The following is a 20,496-nucleotide window of genomic DNA, read 5'->3' on the forward strand; positions in this document are numbered from 1 at the left end:
TAATACTTCTTATCTGTGTGTTATATGAATGCAGGACTTGCCAGCAATAGGGATACTGCTCTAAAGAAATTATACTTGAAAACATATTAAAATGTAGTTTTTGCTCAATATCACTAATTATCAGAGAAATGCAAATCAAAACTACAATGAGGTATCACCTCACAACAGTCAGAATGGCCGTCATTCAAAAATCCACTAATGACAAATGCTGGAGAGGCTGTGGAGAAAGGGGAACCCTCCTACACTGCTGGTGGGAATGCAGTTTGGTGCAGCCACTATGGAAAACAGTGTGGAGATTCCTCAAAAGACTAGGAATAGACTTACCATATGACCCAGGAATCCCACTCCTGGGCTTGTATCCAGAAGGAAATCTACTTCAGGATGACACCTGCACCCCAATGTTCACAGCAGCACTATTTACAATAGCCAAAACATGGAAACAGCCTAAATGTCCATCAACAGGTGACTGGATAAAGAAGATGTGGTATATTTATACAATGGAATACTACTCAGCCATAAAAACCGACAACATAATGCCATTTGCAGCAACATGGATGCTCCTGGAGAATGTCACTCTAAGTGAAGTAAGCCAGAAAGAAAAAGAAAAATACCATATGAGATCGCTCATATGTGGAATCTAAAAAACAAAAAAAACAAACAAACAAACAAACAAAAACAAAGCGTAAATAAAGGACAGAAATAGACTCACAGAGAATACAGACTTGTGGTTACCAGGGGCGTGGAGGGTGGGAAGGGATAGACTGGGATTTCAAAATTGTAGAATAGACTACACTGTATAGCACAGGGAAATATACACAAAATGTTATGATAACTCACAGAGAAAAAAATGTGACAATGAGTGTGTATATGTCCATGAATAACTGAAAAATTGTGCTGAACACTGGAATTTGACACAACATTGTAAAATGATTATAAATCAATAAAAAATGTTAAAAAAAAATGTAGTTTTTGGCAGTTGGAGTGCCCAGTTTTCCTGTGGCAGGGGCCACCTTAAGAAAAATATCTTGGGATCTCAGCATTTCTGACATTAAATACAAGCCAAAAAGGTGAATGGTACTAGGTGAATAGTCAGCACGCCTCTCTGATCATGTGTCTGACTGAGAACCTGGTATGAAGTTAAGCTTTCAAAGCAGCTACTCCACCAGCCTCCCCAGGGCAGGACGTGAGGTGGGTGAACATCCCCGAAACCCTTTGCCATCAGGTCAGAGGATGCTGATGGTTTCATCTGCAAGCAAGGAAGGACATGTTGGGCTTGTGCTATTACAGCTAGACTAGAATTAATGTTGTGAATGTTTTTATTTTATGGATAGCGTAACTTCATTTAAAAGCAGACCACACAGCGCCCACGTGTGGGCATCCCCTGGTAGGCTGGCGTGTTGACTAGCCAGAGATGGACTGCACACCAGCCTACTACAGATGGATTCACTTGCGCATTTCAGCCATGTCAGGGTGAGGAGAACCCTTAGGTCCAGTTCTTAGCACGGTTGACAAATAGCACAGCTGCCCTCTGAACGCAGAGCCCGAAGTCACCATGCTGTGCTCTCCGTGCAGAAGGGTCTGCTGCTGCTAAAGATGAGAAGTATTACAGACGTCATCTTCCAAATGCTGTGCTTTTTTTTTTTTAGGTAGTCCATTTAAAGTCCAGTGATACAAAACCATTACTAGGAAATTGGTTTCACTATATTGTCCCCAAGGGTTATTTTGTTCAAAACCCCAAGTTTAAGTAAAGAGGAGTCATCTGTCCACACAATGGAGGTAGACAAACTTTTTTTTTTAGTTTTGAAAATCAATTTTCTTCGATGTTTGTGCAGCAGCTGTTTCAACTCGTCCTTGTAAAAGCTGGTTGTGAGAGTGTAGAGGACTGGGTTCAAGGCACTGTTTACTGGAAGGAAGAAAATGACCACCCAGGAAGTGACTGTGCCTGGAGAAGCGAAAGAAATTGAGGTTTTAATAGACGCGAATACACGTAGTATTTTACAGTCAACGCTATTTTGGAGAGGGCTGCCTGGTTCATTTAAGTTTTCTTTCACCTCAGAGTCACAGGGGGAACTTTTCCAAAATACTCATGTGCAGGCCTTAGCCCTTACAGACTAAACTCAGATGCCCAGGGAGGAGCCCAGGGCGCGTATATTTTGTTTTGTTTGATGCATTCTTGGTTAAGAAACACTATCTAGCTCAGGGAGAAGTGAGATACTAAGAAATTGTTTCTCTCTAGCTTCTGTGCTTTTATTATTCTTGTCTGGATTGCACCACCACCCAGTTTCTACCTTAGAATACTGATTATAGAACTCTGAGGAAATCCTAACTCTTTGTACTAAAGTTGTAGGTATTTACTGAGAATTTACTATATGAAAAGCAGTGTATCCTGGCCTTGCTGAACAAAGGGCATAAGAAGGCACCATGTACTCGGGAATAATGGAAGGGACTGACCTGGTATTTCCACCCGGAAGAGGGAAAGAATTTTAATTACAAACACAGGAATCCAGCAGATGGCATCAGAGAACACTATAAAAAAGAAACGGTTTGCGAGAGCCACCTCTCTTCCGATGGGATTCCTCACTTCTGAAGTCTGCAAGGCAGTTTTTTGAATGGAACAGAACATAATAGTATAGGAGAGCACAATGATGAGAAAAGCCAGCAAATTCACACCTGTTGGGAAAAGCACACCTCTTAACATCTCAGGTGCACAAATCGACAGTAGAAATACTGTTACTTAGATGTCCAGTATGGTGCTTCTTCCACTGTACTTACAAGAAGCCTTCTTTGTATAAGCCCCATGGTCATCAGCTAAAACCCTGTTCCACGGCTGAAATCTGGAATAAGCTACAGGAATAGGGTTTGCCAGATCAAAAAGGTATTTCAAATACATAAACCCATTACCCCAAATTATAGACTTTGGTATATCATGAGGTAAAATTAAGCTTTTTAAATAAAGCAGGGGAAAAGCTATTTCATTTTTAGCCCTCTGCAAATTCAAACCTTAAGAGATTACTGTAATCACATGTTTATCTCAGAAAATCAATATGCCGCCATTCCTTTATTATATAAATAAAAGATAACCTTGGAATATCAAGAAGGTAATAGCCTCAGAGACACTATTCCTCATATTTTTAAAAATACATAGGATAAAAACACATTTTTATTTTTCTTCAGATTACCTATAGTAATCTAAACTAAAATTCAGAACCCTCTAGATTAGTTTTAGAAAAAAAATTAGAAAAAATTAAAAATTCAACAACAGGAATTACTCTTTTAAGGTCAGATAGTTCAGCAGATTCTCACTAATCGTTACCCTACGATGCTGACTTCTTTGTCATTTTATTATAATCTTGCTATAATAAAAATCCTAAGTGATCATATTTTTCTTTATGGTGAACATAAAATATGTATGTAATTTCAAAGTCGTTAAAAAAAAGTTTATCTAATTAGACTGTATGTAAGGCTAGTGAAGTCCAAGGAAAAATACTATAAATTCAAGGTGTTCTGTTGTTTTTATCCAAAACATAAACATATTCCATGGAATTGCATTCTAAAGCCATATAATAGAACTTCATAAAGTTGGTTTATCTTAGGCCTATGGTCAGAAAGTTTAGTTAAGACTAAAAGAAAGTAACTGTTAAAGATGTTCCTCTGGTGCAAATTTTGAAAACGGACTTACAGAAAGTTTCCGAATGTGTGTTCTGAATGCACCATAGGAACGTGAGATGTTAACAGCAGGAACCTGGGTGAGGGGCATTTCGAGTGTTCTCTAAATCTATTCTAAAATAAAAAATTAATTAGAAGTTGTAGATTATATTTTTAAGCAAAAAGGGGTCTGGACTCCACCTCACAGAGGTAAGCTGTGTATACGTAGATGATGGTGTGTGTGTGTTTCCACGTGCATCACTATTGCTTTATCTATCTGGACCGTATCACAGGTGCTAAATCCTTTTAACTGACTCTCACACCTTAGCTGTAAGATCCAGCCACACCAAACTTCTTTTGCCGTTTATGTGGGCCTGGCCCCTGGCTTTGGGCTTCTAACTCCTGGAACACGACCTCTGCCTTCATTTGGCTACTGCATCCTCATCCTTTGGGCCTTGGTTTGGATTCACTGCTATTGAGATGCCTTCCCTGGTCCTCAGATCCAGGGGCTTCTAGAACATCCTGTATTCCTCCTTCATGGCGTCTTGTCAGTCTGTGATGTGAGGACGTGTTTCCTTGTCTTAATCCTCCTTTCTGGATGCAGGTCTGTGAGGACCACTTGTTTTATCTCCAGCACCCAAAAGAGAGCCCGGCCTCTAGTTGGTGCTTAATAAGTCCTTTCTGGATCAGTGAATGGACTGGAGTGTGTGTGTGTGTGTGTGTATGTGTACGTGGGTGAGGGAGAGATGGTCTCCATGAAGTGTACCTACGCCAGAAATGGTTTACAATATTACAGGAGTGACATAGTTGAGAAAAGAGGGCTACCAAACAGGGCTGTACGTGTGGAATATTATGAAAATGGTGCAAATAAAGTGTTCTATTTTCCAGACGAAGAAGAGAAGGAATAGATGGAGAGGAGCTGGGAAAGGGGGTTAGCGACATTTTATGATGGGCTTTCAGTGACTAATACAAACTTGACCTTGGTAGCAGGGAGTTCCTGAAGGTCTCTAAGCAGAGGATACATAGTCCTTTTGGCACTTGGGTAGTTGAACAGATAAACAGAAGAGAGAAGGCCCCAGAGGCCAGAAGACCTGTAACGGCTAACGTAAGAATTCAGGGTGGAGGTTGAAAGATTTTAAACAAAGGTGATAGCAGTAGGTAGAGACTGGAAGAAAGAGAAGACAGCATGTTCTGAGGGAAGAACATTTGATAAAAAAGACAGGATGACAGAGATTACAAACCCCTTGGATGAGGGGAAAAGATGAGAAGGGGAATTGAAAATTCTGCCCTAGTTAAAGAGAGGACACGAGAATGGCCTTGCTTATACCTATTAGACATAGAAAAGTTTTTAACCTTAAAGGGCTAAACTTCTCACGCATTCGTGATAGAGAAGGTAGGGTTTTCTTTTCAAAAAAATTTGGGAGAATTAAGAAAACTGAGAAGCAAAGAGTTTAATTGGGCAGCCTTCCTTTGCTGACTTTAGAACTGCATTTACAAAAGGCAGTAAACCTTCCTGGTTCAGGTAACCTCCTGCTAGTGAGTTTCCACAATTTTATTATTATTATTTATTTAGCTCATATCTAGATTTTAAAAAAATGAGTTTAAATAACTTGGTAGAGTGACAAGACAAGGCACTGAACTAGAATTCCTCCAGCTGAAAGTCACTGTGTGTGAAATCAAAGGGTCTCACAGGTAATAAAAAGACCATCCAGAGATCCTGACAATGTGTTTTTGTTTTCCACATTAACTCTCCATAATAAAAAGTTTAATAAAACTCCTATAAATACACAGCAAGAATTTTTCCCTTAAAAAGGACACGGTCTTAACTATCTGTTTACTTTCTGAAATGGACAAATATGGCTTTACTGAAATTTATGGTATTTCTACCAAAATGACGTTAGTCCAGGAAATGAGAAATATAATTTACCTAGGAAAATTCCAAGAGAATACCATTTGCTTCCAGTATCTTCTGTTTGGTCGTCATAAAGTGGGAAACATACTCCATTTTTTCCATAGAAGTTTCCAAAATAATCCTCCTTCCAAAATGGAATCACTGCTATTAAAAATCCCACAATCCAGATGCAAACAAGGATGACCAAAGTCTGCCATTTTCTAGGACGAATGTTACTGAAGGGAAAGACAACGGCCAGGAACTTCTCCAAAGTCAAGTACGTCAGCAATAGGACAGAGACTTCGCTGGACAGCATGGCCAGGAAGCCCAGGAGGTGGCACTGTAAACTCTCCATCCACAGCAACGCATACTTCTGATAATGCCCGCGGTATTTCAGATCGAAAAAGCCGATGAAGAACAAATAAACACCCATCAGGCAGTCTGCACCTGTTGAGAATCACACAGTGTATGTTGGTAGTTCCCAGCATCTCTGTCTTAGTTTTCTGATTAGGTCTAGTTCCTTCATCTTGTATCAACTGAACTAACATAAACACCTGCAACAGTACCTAGAAGCCAACGGACTTCAAAAAGTACACTACTTCTGAAGTGCCACATGCATTTTTGTTTTACAATTTTGAAAAAATGTTGGTGGGGGGGTAATTTGCTGGGGGTGGAGCGACTAGCTTTTAAGTGGTAAACAAATATGACTTACATAGCTAATAGAGTAATTTTCTGGGCATGAGGAACATGGATGTTATTGAGATTGAAGGTTAAACAAAGCTTAGTTTTGTAACTCACAACATGTCCTCTTTAACCCATCCCTTGACTCATTGGTTCCCTGTTACCTCATTTCCAAGACATAACCCCTAGGGGTGGCTACCAGGTCACCGCAAACTCATGCAATCCAGAACAGAGCAGCCATAGAGAAAAATAGGACCTTCATATTTAGAAAAAAAAACGCCCAGCATATAGAGTTCATATTAAATATCATTTGTTGAGGATGAATATAATTGAGAGCACAGCTTACAGAAGAGATCCGAAATCTATTTAGATAGGAAACATACTTACAACAAAGGATTTTGATGGACGTAGCGTGAGTCGTGTTTTCAGCTTTAATGAAAGATCTCATGCCAATGACAAAAAGATTTCCAAAGCAGGTTATGAAAGCAATAACCCAGACAAATATTCTGAGGATATCACTAGCCAAGAGGTCCTCAAGTGAAGAAACGCCGTCAGTCAAGGGCCTACATATTCGGACATGGGGAGCATAGGAGCAGTATCGAAAGGTTTTGAAATAACTAAAGTCAAAGGGAAAACAAGAGTCACTTTACAGCAATGACGCGGAAAGAGCAGCTGTGTTAGATACGCGCTTCACTGGGCTTGGGTATTTTTATTTAGTAGTGATTATGTAATTACAGAGTTCCTCCTTAAGTGTGATGTTGCTCTAGGCAGTGTTCTTCTGTTAAAGGTGAGCAACTGGAGGGCACAGGAATCTGTGGCTTGCTTGGGGTGAGTCCAGGGAGGACGCAAGAATGGGACATCCCTAGGGCTCCATCTTCCCCGTTACACTGGTGATTTCCTAGCGTACTATAGAAAGCAAACTGTCATTGTTAAACTGACCTTTAGTAAACATTCAGGGACTTGGGTTTGGGCTGTCAGGGACCTGCGGTAGCTCGCTAAAAACATCTCTGTCTTGTACTTGGTTTTAAGTATATTCACTTAAAACTAGCCTTCTTTTCCTTGATACTGGCAGATGGGAGGATCTCTGAGACTAGGAAAGTTCAGTCTCATTGGAGTGTGGAGGAGAAAGCAGCTGCCTCAAACTCAGATTCCTTAACAGGGTCTGGAAGGACTTAAACAATTTCTAGAGGAAAATACAGGCTTGTCTGTGATCAACGTGTTTGTGACCTAGGTGTGTGGAATCTTGAAGAGTTTGAATTGGGGGAGGTCATTTGGTTTACTGCCATTCTCCAAATCTGTATATTTTGGGGTTTTCTCCCATTAACACTCATTCTATTTTTGTATTCATTTATCATCACTTTTAGTTCTTTTCTCCTCATCTAATCTTTTTTTTTTTTTTCTTTTTTGTCCTCTGCCCATTCAGTTGCTAGACTAGCAAGTTAAACAAAGCTTAATCTGCCCCAGCTCAGAGGCGTCCCATGATTGGACCCCTGGCTCCCCTGGGCCGCCTCACACCTTCCCTTCATCGCTCACTCCGCCCAGACACGTGGGCTTCCTTCCGGTCCTCACACGAGCCAGGCTCAGGCCCCTCTCAGTGCGGAGCTCTTGCTTTTCCCTCCGCCTGGAAGAATCTCCTCCCAGGATTGCCAGGGCTGCTGTCTCCCTCCATGCAGGTCTGCTTGAATGTCATGTCCCTGACTTTTGTGTGAACCATCTCCAGCCTCCCTGCACCTCTTCTTTCCTTCCCAGCATTTCGTAACGATTTATCTGTTCACTGGCTTACTTTCTGATTCCCAAAGCTGAACAGGAGCTCTATGGAGCAGATCCTTCTCTCTCCTGTCCACCCCTGTGTCCCCAGACCTAAAACAGTGCCTGGCACATGGTTGTACTCAACAAATACTTGCTAGGTGAGCAAACAAATGATGTGGGCTCTAGTGTGGGGCATGTCAGGTGGAGATGTTGGAAGGTGTCCCTGCCCCGGAGGAGCCTACAGTCTAGCTTCCTGATGTCATCTATCCAATTAAAGGGGCCTGACATATAATTCTCTGGTTTTCGTCTCCTTTCCTTGGGTCCCTGGCACACACTGGACTCGACCTCTTGCTTCCTTCAGGATTCCATCATGTCCACTGTCTTCAGATAGAGCCAGCCAGGGTCTCTCTGTGGGCCAACCTCTCTTCCCACTGTGACCTGGGAACTGGTTGGCAGGTGGAAGGGATGATGGGGTTATGAGGGTGGAGGTGTTTAATAAATGGTGGGCAAGGAAGATGAAAGAAGAATCACTAGATTACTCAGCAGGGAAGCAACTAAGGTCACACGTTTTCTGTTAATTGTTGGGTCCTTCTTGACCTCAACCTGAGGTTCGTACTTAAAGCAGCAGCATCTCCATCAAGTTCTACAAGGGTTGAATTTCCCTATTCTAAGAAGACCGCGCATTCTGCCTGCACCAAGGAAATGACAGCCTTATTAAATATTTATCTACTGATGCCACAGAAAGAGAAATTATAAAAACCAGGTGGATATGCATCAAATAACTTGCCTTTGGGTAATCACACCTACTTCACAGACATAAACAAAATGTTCTCCCAAAAGAGCACCTTCACACTAACCATTTCAGTCACTTGCTGCACCCAACTTGTAATCTTACATCGAATCCTCCCTATTGTTGTGGATAACAATGGTTAATTTTTGAAATCATGAACACACAGATTACACAGTTGATAAATAAATGATCATGTCATAAACACATATATTAACACAACTTACACAGTGCACTTTAGCCAATAGATTAACGTGACTTATCAAAAACTACTATAAAGATTAATTACCTCCATTTTGCAGTGCACTTAGTAACAGTAACAACACCTGGAATTTATATAGCACTTTTGTTCCTAAGGGCTCAAATCTTAGAGCAGCCAGCTGCTCACTCATGTGAGGTGAATTAATGTTTCCAGGTCTCCTGAGTACCAGTTAGCCAGTGACTTCATCTTGTGTAATATGTGGCATTCTGGTACCCTGATCTCTTATTGGGCCTCGACTGGATAAACAGCGTGTTTCCAGAGAGAAGTGTCATTCATGTCGGCACATCATAATATTGAATTCTATTTGAACAGGGACCAAAGGTGACAAAATTAAAAAGTTCTCAATAAAAGACTTTTCTTGCATATAAACACAATGCAGTGATACATTAGACAATTTACATCAGAACATCTGCGGCATTTCACCATACTGTCTTCTCCATTCTTTCATACATACATACATACACGTAAGAAAGATTCTTCATAGGCTGAAACATTCGTGTGTCTATATTTGGAATCTCTATCCTTTCCAGGTCTCTGGAAAATACACACGATAGGTTTCATGTTTTTAGGGTTTAACTTTTTAATCATTGCATTCTTTATCATATCCTAAAAACCATACTTCAAAATCTTACGTTATAAATTCAAATTAGGATGAAAAGTTTACAATACACTGTCTTAGAAAATTGCCATTTCTGTTCATGACTCCTGTTAAGTTGGAGCTGATTCTGTCACTTCACACACAGAACTACCTTCTGATAAAACACATTCATTCGTTTGATTCAACAATGGCAGTGGTGATTTGTGTGATTATGAGATGGGCTCTGTACTTTGGTTTTATAAACCATGCAGTGTGAGTTAGAAGGTTTCAGACAGGGGCTGATATTTTCAACCCGAGAGCATCACTGAAGCGAGTTTTGTGAGAATCTGGATTTAAATACAGTCCTTCCTCCCTGGTCTGTGTGTCTTTGGGGTGGGGAACCATGGAAGCAGGAGGAGGAGCTCTGGGTCAGGACCAGGGGTTTCTAAGACAACCCTGGGAAGCGTAATCCGTTTCATTCCTCCAGCCCCACAAAGGGTCCTCAGAGGGCAGCAGTGAGAACCCCGAACACTCCTCACTTATCCGGAAGTTTCCTCAAATATAGATTCTTTGAAGACTCTGTAGGGTACATGAATTAAGGGAGTCTGCCATGTTCTCAGAAGACACAGATGGAAAGAGGACAGTCTAAAAAGACAGAAGCCTTTTGCTTTTTTAAGGCTTATTTTGAAAGGCATTTGATTCCCACTCAGTTTCTTTTGGGAAAATCTGAATAAGGATTTCTTGACAAGGTTCTGAGTTTCCCTTCGTCCACCGAGTCCTTTATAGAGGAACCGCCTTGCTCTTTGGCTGGCAGAAGTGAGACTTCAGGAGCAGTTACACTACTGAATCATCAGAGGGGCCCTTCTGCAGGAAACTCTTGAGTCCTTTTTTCAAGGGTTTCTTCTCCCTTCTTTCTTTTGCCCTCTAGCTTCTCCTGAACTGGCGCAGTTTCAGTGTTACATGAATTATGTGATTATTTGATTAATAGTCTATAGGTTTCAAAAGAGCAGAGGCTACAGTATCCTGAGTACCCAAGACAGTGCTATGATTAAGTTAGTGGCCAATAAATGTTTGTGAAATAAATGTGTAGACGAATCTCTAGGGAAAAAAAAAAAAAGAAAAGAGAAAAGAAATGAAGAAAGAGAAGTATGAAGTAAATAGTTACTACTTTGACTTTTCAGAAGGGCATGATGTGTAATTTGATATTTTAGCTTTCAGAACTCAGTGTATATTGTATGAAGGGAAGAGAGGTCTAACTTACACTTAAGAACAATGTATTATTTATATTTTGGGGGTTTTATATACTAGCTTATTGAGAACAGGAATCAAGTCTTTTTCATCACTGGATGTTCTCTAATATCTATTAAGAGAGAATCAAAATCTTGTATTAGCTTCCAATAGAAAACTATTTAGCAAGAATAAAAGGTGACATTAAGAACTGGTCTTTGGAATTAAACAAAGAAAGGCTTTAGGCTGAGATCAGGTAATGTATTATGCCCTCCGTAGGAAAAGACTCAAACTTCGACCAACAATGGCTATTTATGGGGAAGGAATCCATGAGGTACACAGAATAACTGGCAGAGTTCTTGGCACAAAACCTAGTATGTTTGAAATTTTAAAATACTAAATAACATTAGTTGTCTGAATGTTCATATTTGTGGGATAATTTTTTCTTAACTGATTGAAAAGTAAAAAGCATGCTTTGTAGATTAATATAAAGTAGATTGCTATAGGAAAGGAGGAAGGGAAAAAGTAGGGAAGTCTTACGTAATTGTTTTTTTTTAACCAACTGCTTAGTAACAAAACTATTGCAAATTTAATTCTTCGTGAAAATTGTAAGATGAGCTTTTTCCATATGAATCCAGTTTTCAGAAAGGTGCTATATATAGCTTCAAACACAGAAAGGGTCTTTATACACTGAATGGTAAAAAAATGAGGCTTGTTGTCATTCAGCACAAACTTGACGGTAACGATCATACTCACAAGAGTCTGAGGGTGTATCCTCAAATTAAAAGCCCTCCTGTGTGTAAAATACCCACTTAAAAATAAATGTGGTTCTAAGTAAAGCACATTCACCAAAATTATAATCAACATACTGTTACGTTTCACTTACAGAGACTGAAGTTGTTTAAGACTTTCAAACTGGTTCTTGTGGAGATACAAAAGAGGGTTGGACGACAGATTCCTTTTGTACCATTAGAAGGGAGGAGGAAAGAAGCATCAGGACGTTATTATTTTGGAAGCTCAAGATACTGCCATTTAAATCTGATGACAGTGGGAAGGAGGACTTACAGTTTCTGTAGAAGCTTCAGGTCTTTGAAAATGTCGGGGGGGAGCTCTGTTATCAGATTGCCAGACAGGTTCCTGTGGATGACAGTGAAAGCCCACAGCAATTACACCAGAAATAAATGACACTCCTCACAACTGTCATCAGCCCATCTGACGTAACAGAAAATACAACCCAATTTTAACCAACCTGATAACTTGTTACACAACAAAGCTGTGTGCGTCAGCCAAATGGATATGTTTTCCATCACTTTCAGACATGTGACATTGTGTTCATCCAGTTCCAGTATGGAATTTCCTCTCAGCCCTCTCCAACACATTCCCAACCCGGCTTCAACATCTACTTCAACTAATTTCCTGTTTTAGGTACTCTTTGTACCTTCCACCATTCGTTGTTTCTGTGATTCCTATTTGATTCATGTATGGGATATCTTATTTACCCAACCACATTATAAGCTTTTTAAAGTCGAAACCTATGCCCTTTACTTATTCTGCATTCAACTAAGATCGTATTGGCCCTACGACATCTGCCCAGATGATCGCAAGTGGGTAAGTTCATATATTTTTAACCTATTTTTATATGGTACTATTTTTTAGAAGAAACTGAGGGTTTAGATCTACATATAATAGAGCTATCCAATCCAGAAAGAATTGTAAGGGAGTTTTTCTACAGAATGTGAAAAAGAGATTTGTTAGGATAAGAAGGAATCAGGAATCTTTAAGAGTCCAAAATATCCTTCTGAGCCAGAGAAGATACTGAAAGTGAAACAGATGTGAAATTGCCTAGAAGTCAACCAAAAGATCTCATCTCTTTTTTGATGCTTTGGAGCTCCTGATGGACATGTGGGAGTTACAGATAACTAGGACTTAGTTCTTTCTCTAAAGAAGCTTACAATTAAACAACTAGATTATAAAGCAAGAAAAGAATGAAACAACTATTGTTATAGAGGTATGGATAAAAAACAGAGGAAGGAATCATCGAAGTTTGCCTGGGAAGTTAGGAAGTGTTTGAGCAAAGCTTGATGATTTTTATAGGTGGAGTCAAACAAGAGCAGCTTTTCAGGTGAGCGTTAAGCAGGACCAGAGGAAAACGCTTGGAAGTCAATGACATCTTCCGAAGTCAGCAAGTGGTCCCACATGGCTGGAGGGTAGAAAGGATGGGGAGACACAGAGGAGGTAAGCCTGGAAAAGAGCATGGAGACAAAATGGGAGGGCCAGGAATACATTCCAAGGCAGTGTTTCCCAGAGTATGGCTCAGGCATCAGAATAAAGAGATAAAAAGAGGTGCCCCCTCCAGAACTATCACATCCGAATTTCTGGGAGGGAGGCTGGTAACATGTATTTAAAGCCAGCATCCCCTGTGATTCTTCTGATCATTAACATTTGAGAACTATGTCAAGGACTTTGCTACAAGGCAGGCAACAAGGAGGGAGGACAGTGGCAAAATGTGCTCTGGGTTATGGGATGACAATTCTGTCAGAAGAAGGAAAGATAAGATGAAAAGTCAAAGAGTCAGAGGAGAGTCCTGGTGGGAGACTGTGACCCTGGACCAGGTTAGAGCTGATGAGGGTATAAGGAGGCACTAGCAGGGCTTACAGTCTGATAGGACATCAAGTGTGAAGAGAGGCAGAAGGAAAGGGCAGAGTCTTCCAGCCAGGCTGCCGGCAAGCGTGCCGATACCACGATGCAGGCAAGTCTGGGGAAGAAACTGGATCACCTGTAAATTAATTTTAACAGATTGTTTCTGAGGGGCTGTCATGACATCCATGCATAGACAGTCTGCCAGATGGGAAGGCTGAGCCGGTGCTCCAGATGCCAGGAGCATACATGGGTCATGGAGCAGAAGGAAAGCCACAAGTGTGCACAGGCCAGAGGGAGCGTGACAACAGAGCAGGAGAATGACAGTCTTGCACATGGTACACCTGGAAAACATCCTGCAAAGTGTTGCCTTGAAAAATAAAGTACAGTCTTTTGCATAGAAACATCCTCGGTGGCCTTACGTAAGCGTGCTTATTCCTCTGCAGGAAGGGTTTGTGGCCGTAAGGGCGCAGTAAAATTATCTAACGCTTTTGTAAACTCAAGAACTATAAATGCCTTTGTTCAAGCTAATTCTATTAAGTTCTGAATTTCTTCCGTCGTACTGACGCTATCGAGGTTGCAGTGAATTGGTGGTAGTCTTTAGAAAAGTAAGCTAGTATCTTAACTAGGCTCTTCTTTTTGGTGGGTGGTGGCTTTGCCTAAGTGTAGGAAAACGTTTAGAGTGTGGATTCTATACCACTGTTTCCTTAAGTTTTTATAAAAACACATTCCTTTTTGTCCTGGCTGCTCCTCCATTCCACCTCTTAACCCAAATCCATATCCATCCTCCAAGGTCTGATCAGGAATGCCCCTGTGAGCAAAGAGTGAGCTCTTCTGAGTGAGCTTCCTTTAATTTTTTTTTTGCCATAAAATGATAATAGTTTAGTTCTAATGCAGTGCTTTGCATATTGTAGGCGCTTACTAAATATTTGTGGATTTGTTTTATGATAGTCATTAGATTGAATAATCTTTATTATTCTTGAATTGTTTTTCAAATTACTCTTACTGAGTTACTTTTCTCAGTCCCTTCTGGATTTCAAAGCAAGGTATAAAGAGTGGGAGAGAAGGTGATTAAGAAATTAATTTCCATTTTTAGACTTCAGATCAGGAGAAGGGGTTCTCTGCCCTAATCACCAGTATTTGTAATGCAACAGACAATTTTAAATTCCAATGATATACACAATGTGGGTAGTGAGCAATGAATTAATAGTAAGACAGATGCTTTTCAAAAGGCTTAGGTCTACAAAATATGTATTTGAATAAAAAAAGTACATGAGCTCCCTGAATATTTTCAATAAGCCTAATCCTCTTTCTAGACATTTGTATTTGCTTCATCTGCTCTAGAAATATAATTTCTCAAGCGATAATAAGCATCTTCATTCCTTTGTTCAGTTATAATTATTATTATATTATTTTAATCAGTCAGTTTTTCATTCAGCAAGCATTCATTGAGAATTAATTGTACTCCAGCCATTAGAGACAAGGATCCCTGAGTTTAAGAGCTATGGAAAACTCATTTTCTCCCAAACACACACACATATATGTATACACATGAAATCACCCAAAGAAAATAGGCAGGGAAATTAGAGGAGGCTAAATCCATATTAAGCCCACTGTCTGATTTTAATTTGCTTTTGGGATAATGTTGGTTTTCTTAATTGATTTTGGATATCCAGTAGTCTACAGGATTTTGATTGCTACTAGTGGAAAAGCAGTCTCACTAGTCATTCAAATTTATAATCTTGAAGAAGCAATCATATTTTCCTAGTAGACAATGCTACTTACAGTTCTCCTAAATTTTTTAATGAAGAAAATGTCTTCTCTGGAACAAAATCAATTTGATTTCTAGGCAGAAACCTGTAAGACATGGTGAGAGTCAGCACTGTTGGTTTGTGTCTGCTGTAATAATCAGTTCTCATTAGGAGATGCCATTGAGCTGGGTGTAACCTAATACGCCTCCTTTGAAGTCTTAAAGCAAGACCTGTTCTGGTGTGGAAAACAAGGCAGGAGTTTCTCACCAAGGACGTATCCACATGCTCTTCGGGACAGGCTGCCCTAAGGAACTTGAAATGCTGAGCGTGGGCTATAGGACTGCACTTGGTTTGGATTCTGATTATTTTAGGAAGTGTTTTTTCCCAATAAACACACATGTAATATCAAATTTGGACCCTGCTAATAATTCTCAGAGAAAGCTTCAAGAGGATCTTTGCGTACGGCACGTTCCTTACGAGAAGGCCAGAAAGAGCAAAGCCTGAACCAACCCCTTTGAGCCACAAACAAATTTTAAATTTGTTTGGTGGGGCAGTGGTTTTACATTTCCTTTGTCTAGAAATGGAATCCCCCAAAACAAACGGCAGAAAAGAGGGGGTCGGCAGCTAACTGCCTTACAGAGGTGTTAACAAATGAGATGAGTATGGAAGCGATTCAAAAGCTACATGGAGCTATAAAATAGAAGATGTCCATGTCATTACTGTTTAGTTTTCCGGTGTTCTCTCTCATAATCTATGAGGGGAAGAATAAATTCTTCGCGTCTCCTATGTGGGATAGCCTCTTTTCTCATTAAATGTGCTAATCTTCAATCTGATTGATAAATTTGCAAACTGGCAGTAGCCTTTATTGCTTAGTTTGTTGGAGAAAATTGGTTAGACTACTTCAAACGGATATACCCTAAATTTTCTTTTCCAATCACCCATCCAATCAACAAAATCTTTGTTAGTTTACTAAGTACTTACTATATATGGAGAACTATGATTAAAACTAAAGCAAATTCTTTTGTTTTTAAGTTTACCAGCGCAAATGTGCCAATTAACTAATCCATCTGCCTTCCTACCCCCATAAAAAAACATAATCGGCAATCAAAATCACCAGTCTTTGGCCAATCTGAATACATTTGAGGTTCTTCCCTTCGGAATAATTTTTTTTTCTTTACCGAGAGAAGCATCAAGTGTTAAGTGTCACTGGCAGGAACAACTGATGATTGTACAGCTAACCACTTTCACGTACGTTTCCTCACTTCCTCGGAGCATGGGGTTAGCTATCAGCCCAGCTGAGAGAGTGCACAGGAGTGATGACTGCTCTCAGAAAGGAGGAGGCTTAAATGACTGGCAGCTAAACAGAAGGCTTGGCCCCAAAGTCAAGGTCAATAGATCCATGTGTGCATTTTCTAGTACTGCAATTTCAGACCCAGGCTGTAAACAAAACGTACTTTAAAACCTCTCAATGTTTTCTTTTGATTCCCAGAGCTACTGGGTTTCCCCTCATTTACTGAATTCTGTTGTATACTTACAGCACTGTGAGTGAATTGCAAAACTGAAAGGTGGAATTTGTAAGGTATTTTATTCCATTGCCTTCCAAATCCCTAAAAGGAAGAAAAAATAGTTTTAATGTTTTTGCACAAATCATACGTCTAGAGACACTTTTTGGTGATATGACAGTTCTGAACTTTATTTTTCCTTCATTCCAATTTTTATGCTTTCCTCTGAATTATCACAGGGTCCGTGTTATTAATATCATGCTTCTTTCCCCTTCCAATTAATATTAGAACTTAATAAAACTGAGGGAAAGGGAAGTCCACCATTTAGTGAATGTCTGTCTGTGATGGATACCACGCTATTAAATATCATAACATTGCCACTGTAACAGTGGTAACTACTGATTATTGGGTTTTTACAGTGTCAGGTACTATTCTGAGCGCGTAACATACACTCTTGCGAAGTTGGATTTATTACCAACCCCCACCATTTAATATAAGAAGAATCAGAGGATCTTGGAAATTCACTTTTCTTCTGATCACACAGCTGTTAACTGGCAGAGCTGACCTTCTAACCCAGATCTGTCTGAATCTAACGTCTAGACACTTGACCATGGCATCGTAGATCGTTATATGCTCACATGCCCCCAAGATCGGGTAGACATTTGTGTCTCTATTTTGCAGAAGGAGAAATTCAGCCCAAATTACCTTTCAAATACTGGACACCAGAGTCAGGATATGAGTCCCAAGCTCTGTGATAGAAGGTGCCTGCTCTTTCTACCTCCCTCAGTGACGCAGGTGCTGAGTGCAGGGCTGCTCCAAGGGTGCCTGGAACCAGGCCTCAGCATCACCTGGGAACTTGTTAAAACGCAAATTCCCAGGCTCCTCCCCAGACCCACTGAATCAGAAACTCTAGGCCTGAGGTCCAACCATCTGTCTTAAGTCCTCACATTGTTTGTGATAAATGCTGACGTTCGAGAAGCACCGGTAGAGAGATTGGATTCTGCCAGGTGGACCTTATGACAGCAGCATCCCACATACTCAGGGAACAGCCTTGGGAACACTCTGACATGACCGCTCCCAGCAGCATCAAGGATGAGAGGGTCGACTCTTCTGCCAAGTCTCCTAACTTCTTTTTACGGTCAGCTTCTTACTGTCTCCTCCGTGTATGACAATAGCTGTTTTGCTGCCTCTGAACCTTTCTCACATTCACACTAAAATCACCAATCCCTTTGTCACTGCCCTTAAAATCTGATTTTAAAGCCATCTTGGAGGTCTGGTAGGAACTCAATTTTTTTTTCACTCTTAAAATACAGCCTTGATTACAGAACTGCACTCTCTTGAAAGTCTAAATGTTGTTAAATAGGATGGGGAAATGCTTTTACATCTCATAAGCACACAACTTTGGAGCAGTGAGCAACAAACAGTCCTATTTGATAGCAAGTAAGGAAGGAGAAGCATGGCCGAGGCAGGTTTTTTTCTGCCTTTAAACTGGAGCAGTTCAGGTCTGACCTCTCAGCTCTCATTTGTGATCAGGCAACCTTGCTAATTATGTATTTTCATTGGGTGTCTGTTTTCCCCCAGTGTCTGTGGAAGACTAGAGTGAAAATGAGTGTCCTCGGAACCCAGGGTTTCGACGCTGCTTCCTGGTCTCCTTTTTGTTGCTGATGCCCATGGGGATGGGGTGGGGGCAGGATGGGATCCTGGTCTTTTTTCTGTTCATTTTACTCTTTCTTGTTGGTTTCCCATTGTGAGGATGTACTTGTTCAGTTTCTAAGTATTTTTCACTTGTTCATAATGAGTTTTATTTGCATGTTTTTCAGATCATCATTTTCATTTTTAACATTCGGCACATTTACATGAGACCCCAATTGCCTTAAGAGCCTTTTGATAACAGGTATATAAATAATTTTTTTAAGTCAGCAAATATACACAAGGTCACCTCGTAGTGTTGTCACAAGTAATTCTGAGGCTAGCTCAGAGAGGATCAAAAGCTGAGGTACTAAAGTTTCTTCAGATCATGATATTAAGTCCCCCAATTTGACAATGAGGAGAGTTCTGGGGGGCAGGGTAAATCAGCATTTCCACGGGGCGGGAAATGACTGCCAGTCCTGCCTGTCTCAGGAGATTGTGAAGATGAACACGGCAGAGTGGCAACTTAAGCCACAGTGTAACTTAAACGAAGGCTTTAAACATGTACCGGCTCAAAGCTAACAAGGAGTGGAAGAGGTTTAGCACGTTCATTTCACAAAGTTTTGCTGAGCACTATTATGTGCTGATTGTTGCGCTGACGCTGGGGATAAAATCACAGAATCTACCAAGTGGTAGAGGACAGATGAGCAAACCGCTGGTTCTGTGATGATGGTGCCCTGAGACAGGGGTGCAGTGTGGAGCGGGGCAGGTGTGCTGGAGGCTGCTCCTGGTGTGATGGGAGCACGAGGCAGCCGCTGAGCCAGTTGGTGTGTCAGGGACAGCTTCCTGAAGGTGATGTTTAAATTGACTTTGGAAGGAAATGTTGGAGTTAACCAAAAGGATAAAGAAGCAAGGCCTTTCAAGATTAAGGAACAGTCTGTGCTCAGGGAACTGACTGCAGGTGCATCTGGAAGGAAGGCATGTGAGGAGAAGGGGCCGGGAAAGAGGCCCCAGGGGAAGGTGGAGGAAGGGATAGAAGATGAGGGGTCTCTGGTGCTAAATGGGAAAGTTTGAACTTTGCCCTCAAACCTGTGGGGATTCTCAAGAGTTTTAAACCAGGAAGTAACATGATCAGACACTGGTTTTAGAAAGAAAAGCACAGATGAGATTCTCATGTGATTGTGAATTAATTTTAGGGCTGGTTTCCTTAATCTGGGCAAATAACAAATAAGCTCCTAAGTGCATACTTACATCCAGTTGAGTCGAGGCATTTGGGCACACATCTGGGTAGGAAGTGCTTCTAAATAGTTATTCACTATTGACCTTTGAACAAAGAAGAGATTAATTAGAAACAAAATCATTTGCCACTTTAAGAATAATATTGTTATCATTTCCAGAATTTGGAAGCTTGCATGCTAAAAATCAATACATTAGGATGAAGTATATAAGCATAACTGCCACTTCAAAACCATCTCTAGATTTGTGTACGGCATGGGTAAGAGAGCAGATGTCAGAGAAACTATGAATGCATACGTGTGACACATAACCTGGAATAAATGTGAAACAGTTTAATTTTATGAGATGAAACAAAAGGATATACTGGGTAATAATTTTGAAGTTCATAGTAATTTTCCTTATAAACTTCAAATTTGCCATCATTTCCAGCATCATACATCTAAAGTTTCATCTTAAGGGAAACATTAATCATTTACAATATTAAAAGGCCACATTAGAAACTGCATGAAATCTAAGAAGTGATAGAAGGGGGCATTTGGGAGGAAAACAACTCATGAGCATGTTAAGCTGCACAATTAACGTATGATATTGTGGTCCCTTTTCGTAAACGGAAAAATAACGATGCTATATGATCAACTGTAAGGGAACATTAATAATCCCCTGCTGACAAATCATCTCAGGGTATTAACAGACAGTGAAAATGTAATTGGGAGAAAAGCTCAGTTGATAAAGGCAAAGATTTTGGAATTTTTAGTGACTCTTGCTGGGTAAAGGCACATTTTCCTTTGTTAAAAGTATAGTCGGATGTGAGCTCCTGGGAGAATCTAACAGATTTAAATAAAAACGAATACTATCTTTGGTCAACCACTGCAAGTAAAAACATGCCTTAGGACTAAAGGGAATTAAAAGAGATCAAAAGGAA

General features: G+C 40.4%; 1 protein-coding gene across 2 annotated transcripts in view; it reads right to left on the minus strand.

Moving 5' to 3' along the window:
- Window positions 1-912: 912 nt before the first annotated feature.
- Window positions 913-20,496, minus strand: part of RXFP2 (relaxin family peptide receptor 2) — an 81,496-nt gene continuing 61,912 nt past the window's right edge. The window contains exons 10-19 of one of the 2 annotated variants that reach the window (XM_032496339.1): window positions 19,590-19,661; window positions 16,743-16,814; window positions 15,242-15,313; window positions 11,885-11,956; window positions 11,706-11,777; window positions 9,478-9,549; window positions 6,605-6,834; window positions 5,573-5,983; window positions 2,452-2,670; window positions 913-1,942 (exon numbers count right to left, since the gene is read on the minus strand). In XM_032496339.1, the coding sequence (XP_032352230.1) occupies window positions 1,683-1,942; window positions 2,452-2,670; window positions 5,573-5,983; window positions 6,605-6,834; window positions 9,478-9,549; window positions 11,706-11,777; window positions 11,885-11,956; window positions 15,242-15,313; window positions 16,743-16,814; window positions 19,590-19,661 (1,552 nt within the window). In that variant the 3' untranslated portion in view covers window positions 913-1,682. The remainder of the gene's footprint in view (window positions 1,943-2,451; window positions 2,671-5,572; window positions 5,984-6,604; window positions 6,835-9,477; window positions 9,550-11,705; window positions 11,778-11,884; window positions 11,957-15,241; window positions 15,314-16,742; window positions 16,815-19,589; window positions 19,662-20,496) is intronic. The other variant, XM_032496340.1, reaches the window with a different exon arrangement.

This window comes from Camelus ferus, chromosome 14, assembly GCF_009834535.1.
Source record: "Camelus ferus isolate YT-003-E chromosome 14, BCGSAC_Cfer_1.0, whole genome shotgun sequence".
Classification (NCBI taxonomy): Eukaryota; Metazoa; Chordata; class Mammalia; order Artiodactyla; family Camelidae; genus Camelus; species Camelus ferus.